General features: G+C 33.3%; 1 protein-coding gene across 1 annotated transcript; it reads left to right on the top strand.

Moving 5' to 3' along the window:
• The first annotated feature begins 759 nt into the window (after positions 1–759).
• On the top strand, positions 760–6,834 carry LOC107802342 (L-ascorbate oxidase homolog). The gene is made up of 8 exons (XM_016625815.2): positions 760–1,050; positions 1,187–1,296; positions 3,705–3,975; positions 5,096–5,198; positions 5,302–5,647; positions 5,761–6,123; positions 6,206–6,284; positions 6,398–6,834. The coding sequence occupies exons 1-8, from the start codon at positions 913–915 to the stop codon at positions 6,608–6,610; spliced, it is 1,623 nt and encodes a 540-aa protein (XP_016481301.1). The 5' UTR covers positions 760–912; the 3' UTR covers positions 6,611–6,834.
• Positions 6,835–8,597: the final 1,763 nt, after the last annotated feature.

An 8,597-nucleotide genomic window follows, 5' to 3' on the forward strand; every position in this document is an offset into this window, starting at 1 on the left:
GAATAAGGTGTATTAGTAATGCATGAATTAGTAATGCATGTGTTAGTAATGCAAGCATTAGTTATGTGAATATTATTTCTTATCTACTGTTTGGTGTGGTGTATTAACACTATAATGCATCACATAATTTTTAAGAAAAATAGTTATTTACAAAAATGCCCTCCATATTCTCTAATGTCTTTAATCATGCTAATGCGTGCATTAATAACCTTGGTATTACTAATGCCATGGTTTTCTACGCATTACTTATGCATATGATAATGCCAAGTATGATGTATAACTAATGCAATTATTATACATGTTGAAAAAATATACCAAACAAGGTATTAATAATGCATAGAGCTAATGCTTTCATTATTTTTTCTAATACCTCCTGCCAAACGACCCCTTGGTATAAGGTATAAGAAGGTATAAAGGGTGGTATAAAAATTTAATACCACCTTAATACTCTGTTTGATTATCAAATTAGGTATAAGTTATTCAGGTGTTAATTTTAGCACTGGGATAACTTATACCTTATAGAAGGAGGGGTAATTAGCACCGATATAACTTATACCTTCTTTTTAGAAATTATGTAATTGTCATTCTTAACACAACATATCAAACAATGAATAAACAACAATCTCAGCATAATTAATCCCAACATAACTTATCTCAAAATAACTTATACCGATATAAATCGTATTCCAGCCAAACGACCCCTTTGCTAGGCCAACTTGTCTTTTAGTAGTAGTAGTTTGTACCGCACTTTTAAATATGCCATGCCCTTTTCATCACCCTTCACTTTAATTCCCTCCAACCCACTCCCCCCCCCCCCCACCAAGAACCCACTCTTTCTTCTTTTAAATCCTTCTATTTCCAGTTTGCTTCTTAATATAGCAAATTTCAGTGTAACGAAAAAGAAAAGAAGAAATGGTGCCGCTAAAAATCGCAATAGCGGCATTTTTAGTGGTAGGATTAGTTGTGAATACAGTAGCAGAAGATCCTTATAGATTCTTCGAGTGGAATGTTACTTATGGCACTATTTATCCTCTTGGAGTTCCTCAACAGGTTGATTTCTTTTCCTCTGTTTCTTAAAATAGAATGTGTGTGTGTGTGTGTGTTTTTCTCTTCTGGATCTGAGTTTTTTTGGGTTGTTTTGATCATATATGATCATAAAATGGTGATTTTGTTTCTGTTTGTGTAGGGAATTTTGATCAATGGCCAATTTCCTGGACCTGATATTTACTCTGTTACTAATGACAATCTCATTATCAACGTTTTCAACAGCTTGGATGAGCCTTTTCTTCTTTCCTGGTAATTTACTAATCTTCCATAATTTTCTCACATTTTAAACATTAATTTTGTAATTAATACATAATATATCACGTGTCAAAATGATAATGCTGGTCTTTGAAATATCACGATTCGAATACATTTTGGGTCCTGATTTCAATACTGAATCTCCATTCACCAAAACCAAGGATCAGAACACCAGCCTTTTCTTTATACAACGAAATCTTTTTACAACAGCCTCGTTTATTCCGATATTTTGTAATTTTTATAGTAAAATGTTATTATAAATGACATATATTATAATATTACATAGAAATCAGTTTCGAGAAAAAATTGATTTTTATTATAAATGTCTGTATATAGATGTTATTACAGAGAGCTCTGACTGTATATAATAATTTGACTCAGGATTTACAATTCTCATGTCCATTCACTTCCATTGGTTTAGGTATATTGTTTTTTAATTTTTTCGATCTAGTTTGGTAGGTGTCTAGCTAAAAAGGTTCTGTAGTCAGATCTCATTCTTTAGTTAAAGGCGGTTGTAGGACGAAATATTTAAGTCATTTAAGTTCAAACTTATTATTTTTGGCTCGAACTAAATATATATATATATATACAAAAAATTTAAAAAGTATATAGTCAATAAGATAGACGTATGTCAAACCGACTGACTCTAGATCATGTATTCGTATATGTCCGTCACCCTTATAATATGAGAGGCAGACTGGAATTCATAAATTAGTGGATATAAATTGTTTTGTATAGCTATTGCTAGTTTGTGGTATATTAGTATAGATCTACATTTTTCTAAATATTGTTCAAATATGTAAATGTGGTTAAAGTCGAAAATTGTACACTCTGCCCAAATACTAGCAAAACAGAGTCTAGTTGGATATAAGAGGTCAAAATAGCACGAGCTAACCAGTTTTCGCATTGGTCATTCAAAAATAGTCAGCATTTGTCAAGTCATTAAAAAATAGCCACTATTTTGCTGCAATAAAGACCGGTCCAGTATTAGTATACTGGAAATACAGTATAATATACTAGAATTCCAGCAAAGTATACTGGAACTTCAAGCTCCAGTATATTATATTGGAGTATTTTTCAGATTTTGAATACTGTTTTCGTTCAAATTTATCTTTACATGAAAATTAGCTAAATTTCGATTGACTTTTGAAACTGTGGCTATTTTTGAATGACCACTTGTAAATCTGGCTAGTTTTAAATTTCTTCCGTATAAGAGAGCCTTTCGTTTTTCTTTTCATTTGATTCCTTCTCATTTAGCTGATTTATTGCGTCATTATAAAGAAACAATTTGATTTGGGTAATTTCAATATCTTGTAGAATATTATACTAGAGAATAAGTTCAAACTAGAAGAAGTAACATACAAGTTAGAGCAAGTAGTAGATCTGATCTTAAAATCGATTGATTTGGTGACAATGAAATTCACTGGTGTAGAAAATTTGGTGTGGAATTAGTTATTTTGTACTAGTTTAGGTAGGATTTAGAAGACAACTTCACCACTTGCTTCATTGCTGGCTTCAACTAATATAACAAAAATAGAAAGTACCACATGGTGCTTGACATCAACGTTGTCGGATTATGAATTGGTTTTTGGATCTTGACTTTTGTCTAAAGTTATACGCCACTCGTCATTTTTAGTGATTTTTGGCCACATTTTAGTCACTTATCCAGCTGTATAATTATTTCCAAATTATTTTCAAATTAGTCATTTTAGACAACGGTGCAAGCAACAGTGTTTTTTGATCGCAAATTCGAGTCTTAAAAATATAAATATTTTTATCAGAGAGTGTTTTATTCCTATAACGACTTTCAGCATGAATCCAGATCAGTCGAGGAAGTGAGTTAGAGGTGGACACACACTATAGGTCGAGGGGTTGCCGGTGCTCGAAAACTTCAGCAAAAACTTCATGTTTTCAAGAAATAGTCCAATATTAGCATTGACCCTGTACTAATTTTGTAGCAGTGAAATAATATTTATATTAAATATCATAGTATTCCCACGACTGCAAAATTCTAGGTTCGCCTTTAGTTGAGCAAGTGAATTTCGAATATTGAATGTAAAAGAAAAACATAAATTAAAATAACGTGGATTTTTCTCATTATATATGCAAAAACACATGGTTACTTTGGTGTGCTGAAAATAATTATGAGTGTTTGAAAAATTAGATTGAATGTAACTAGTCGGTAGATCATGTGATATGCATGTGAAAAGTTGCTGCTTATTCTGTCTCAAATACATCTTTTTTCCTCTGGTCTTTTTGAGGATCGTGCTTTTGTCCATAATGTGTTGGCCATTTCAGCTGTTAAATATTAAATATTAGCTAAATCAATGTCCTTCTACTAAATTACATTTTGTTAATTACTTCATTTAAAGATTTAAATTGACATCTTGGAATATATAAAGGAATGGAATACAAAACAGAAGAAACTCATTTGAAGACGGAGTATATGGTACAACATGCCCAATACCACCAGGAAAAAACTTCACATACATTCTACAAATGAAAGATCAAATAGGGAGTTATTACTATTTCCCTTCTCTTGCATTTCACAAAGCTGCTGGTGGTTTCGGAGGAATTAAAATTCTCAGCAGGCCTAGAATTCCCGTTCCTTTCCCGGACCCTGCAGACGATTACACTGTCCTCATTGGAGATTGGTACAAGAAAAACCACACGGTATGCTTTTTATCTTTTTAATAATCTGATAGTGTAAATATTTTTTCATATTGATTTGTAAAATTTAATTTGTTAAAATGCATTTAATTTTTGCAAGTACTTCGGGACACTTGTATGTTTGTATGTACAAATAGTCATATGGAGAGTGACGTTGTGGTGGAAAGACAAGTACTCCTTCATCCATAATCATTGGTCTCGCGTTTAAGTTTTTGGTGTAGACTCACTTTTATTAGTAAGCTCTTTACTTCCAATGTGAAACTTTCTGGGCACAAATCCGAATTTAATCGGGCGCGAGTACGGCGAGAAACCAATTAAAAGTCATATGGACAAGGGGTTGTCTAATGTGTTGAGTGTCGGTAAGGTAAAGTAGTAATGTTGTTTGGCTTGTTGCATTTTTGGAATATAGCGTGCTTTTTCTCGTGGGCCATTACTTGCTGGGTCTGTACTTGACTAAATCTTTTATTATTGCGGGCTCCATAGGAGACATGAACAGGAAATTATACTTTTTCTTTTAATTCTCAAACCAAACTTCTTGTACTGAGCTAACATCATTGAGCAGAGTCAAAAAGATGTAAATATATAAATTACTTTATTTAAACGCAAAAAGAAGTATGGTTTTGTAATGTTCATCTGATCCTAGGCTTGTTAACCAAGTTTTACCTTTCAATACTTAAGGGCCAAGGTTATTGTTTTGGAAAAAGAAATGTAGATATATAAGTTTGAGTTGAGTTAAATCAAATAAAAATATAGCCATTGCTCGGTGATAGAAACTACAACAACCGCAACAACTATTTCGTCTCTAATTTTTCTGTCTGTCATGGTCAAAGTACCCAAAATTATTTGACTAGATCCGGTACGGACCCAATACCCTCACCCATACTAGTATTGTATCGACACAGGTGCGGCACCTAAACTGCCATGTTGGAGCAACTTAGGCCTTCGTTCCAAACATGTTGGGGTCGGCTATATGAATTCTCACTTGCTATTTAAGCTCAACTCATGTAGTCATCATACCAAATAAACTAAAAGTAAAAAATAAGTTTTGTTTTGTATATATACACACACACTTGAATTCAGTGATAGAAACTCAAAATTATTATTTGAATTTCCTGTTATACAGGCGTTGAAAGCAATTCTTGATGGAGGAAAGAAGTTACCTTTTCCTGATGGCATTCTTATCAATGGACGTGGACCTAATGGTGTTTCTTTCACAGTTGAGCAAGGTAAAAAAAATTGAGGAATATTGGTTACTAAAATCTGTGAAAATTCATAGCCTAATGTCATCACATTTCTGAAAAATCTAACAATGAGTTTTTGTTATAACAGGGAAAACTTATAGACTGAGGATATCCAATGTTGGATTACAAAATTCGTTGAATTTCCGTATTGAGGGACACAAGATGAAATTAGTTGAAGTAGAGGGAACACACACATTGCAAACTACCTATTCCTCACTTGATGTTCATGTTGGCCAAACCTACTCTGTCCTCATTACAGCTGATCAAGAAGCTAAAGATCACTACATAGTCGTTTCATCGCGTTTCACATCTCCGGTCCTCACTACCACCGGTGTACTTCATTATAGTAACTCTAACACCCCCGTCTCCGGTCCTCCTCCTGGTGGTCCTACCATCCAAATCGACTGGTCCCTTAACCAGGCTCGATCCATCAGGTATGACCAACTTCCACTGAACCCATATCTGGAGGTTGTTTGGCTTAGCTGATTAAAAGTAGCCGATAAGCATTAACTGTTCGTACAACCTGGTTATTGATTGTGTATTTTAGGACAAACTTGTCGGCAAGTGGACCAAGGCCAAATCCACAAGGTTCATACCATTATGGTATGATCAACACAACCCGAACCATCAGACTTGCTAGTTCTGCTGGTCAAGTGAATGGCAAACAGAGATATGCAGTCAACAGCGTGTCGTTTGTGCCACTTGATACTCCTCTCAAGCTTCTTGACTACTTCAAAGTTGGTGGATTCCGCGTTGGAAGCATATCTGATGCTCCAAGTGGTGGAGGAATTTTCCTAGACACGTCTGTTCTAGGCGCTGATTACAGGCAATTCATTGAGATTGTATTCGAGAACAATGAGGATATCGTTCAAAGCTGGCATCTTAATGGCTACTCTTTCTGGGTTGTAGGGTATGTAGTGATCAACGATTTTTGTTAACATATGCGCGTTGTTTGAATCTTGATTTTGATTGAAATTTGATGTTATATGCAGGATGGATGGAGGGCAGTGGACTCAAGCTAGTAGAAACGGATACAATCTTCGTGATGCAGTTGCACGTTGCACAACTCAGGTAACATTAAAACGAACAAAAAATCAAAGAATTCGAAGTAACTTGTTTAGTGGCAAGGAACACGAGTTAATTTCACATATGATCACTGAACTTTATTCGCTATAATTTCACAGGTGTATCCTAAGTCATGGACTGCAATATATATTGCATTGGACAATGTAGGAATGTGGAACCTAAGGACTGAATTTTGGGCACGACAATACCTCGGACAACAATTATACATGAGAGTTTACACTACATCAACTTCTTTGAGAGACGAATATCCAATTCCAAGGAACGCTCGTCTTTGTGGCAAAGTGGCTGGCCGGCACACACGACCACTTTAAGCAAAGTTTGCAATTCTAATAGAGAGGAATTTTATTTATACAGTCCTTATTATTTCTGAGTTTTAGAAGTAATATCTTATTACTACTACTACGGCCATTTGTGTACCACTAGCTGCTAATTTGAATGACCTTAACTCAAGGTCTCATTCTTTCTTCCACGGAACTTTGTATTTGGTTCTTTCCTCATTGTTTTAGTTGTATTAAAATGAAGTGTTTTTTTTCAATTACTGTATGCAGATCTGATGCTGTCTACAGTTACTTTTCTTTTTCGGTATCTGCATTGGCGACCAACTAAATCAGCAATGGTCCAACATATGTTTCAAGATTTGAATTAAGAAAAAGAGATGAGCAAATTAACTCTCTTGTTAGCTCCTATTGGAGGATGAATCGCTCGTTAACAAATCTGTTTTACTTTTTATTTCTATATTCAAAAGTTTTACTCTAGCATAAAAAGATTGAATATGTGGCAAAAAACCTAACCAATGCACAGAATAAATGTATGTGAAAATTGAAGTGAGAAGTTGTTCAAAACCTCAACCAAAATTTGTCGCAAATTTGATGAGCATTTAGCTTTTGCGGCTCTCTCCCAACATTAACTTTGTGAAATTCAGCATTAATTCTCAACCATTTTCATAAGCCGCCTGCATAAATACCATCTTATTGTTTAAGTGTTTGGATAATTAGCGTTTATTTCTCTTTCCTTCTTTCTTTCTATTTGGTTACTAAACCAGTTTGGATTCCAGCTGTCGGTGATTGCATTATTTCTATATAGGTTAACCTTATAATTGAGTTAATTCACTAAAAGCTAATGTTACAAAAATTACCAATACTATTTTTTGTAACAAAAAAATCATAGAATTTTGTATAAGTATTACAGAAAGGCATAAATAATTTTTTGTTAACCAAAAAGCAACTCAATTTTCTCTCAGTATCATAGAATTATATTATGTCCACTATCACGATATTTCTTTTGTTTTCTCATAGTGACTTTTCGCGGAACTTGAACAAAGTTGAGCGACTTTGTTTAAAAAACAATATAGTTAAATAACCTTCACAATACTTATAGATAAAATTGAGTTTTTTTTATTACTAATGAAGAGAAAGTTGAATGTTTATTATACTATATTATAAGCGCGAACACCCTAAGTCAAAGTTAATTTACCATAATATCCGTTAAAAATTGAGTGACCATAATACATTGAATATGAGTACTTTTTATTGAGATACATTTGTTTTTGAATAATAAAAAAATGGTCAGCAGGTAAAGAACTCAAGCAACGTGCAAGTAGTTATTTCGGGAATTTAAAGTCTCTCTAATGTATCATGTATGTTTGCTTGTAACTGATGTGAAGAAAACTATCAGATATTTAAAGATTTTTATCATACGCGACTGTTGAGTTTTCTACATATTCTTAACGTATTTCTAGGCTTATAAATACAATTATTTCACAGTATTTTTGCTTGAATCATGACATGAGGAAGTATTATTTTTTTTTCATTTGTCTTCAATAGCGAATGGCATTGCCTATCTGGTTAAGATTTTGAATAATGGTGCTCATGACATAAATGAATTATCATCATATCGTCATTATCAAGGTGTGGACCTATTCTCTCCAACATGTTGGCAGTAAAAGTTTTTTTTCGATCTAGAGTTAGCCAAAGTATTATTATTATTATTATTATTATTATTATTATTATTATTATTATTATTATTATTATTTCATCTCTTGTTTGTTTATCAGCTACGTTATTTTGCTCTTTTTAATATTCTGATAACTCCCTTGCAGTTATTATTTATTAACTACTACCATTTACAAGGTTCGATGAGATGTCGAAACAAGAACAACAATACTCTTCATTCACAATTGTTCATAATTGTGAATTATTCTTGTATTGTATCATAACTAGGATGCATTATTCTTGTATTGTATCATAACTAGGCTGCTCTTCAAGTATCAAGTCATTTTGATTATAAAATTCAGAAGTG

The sequence above is a fragment of the Nicotiana tabacum genome, chromosome 12, assembly GCF_000715075.1.
Source record: "Nicotiana tabacum cultivar K326 chromosome 12, ASM71507v2, whole genome shotgun sequence".
Lineage (NCBI taxonomy): Eukaryota > Viridiplantae > Streptophyta > Magnoliopsida > Solanales > Solanaceae > Nicotiana > Nicotiana tabacum.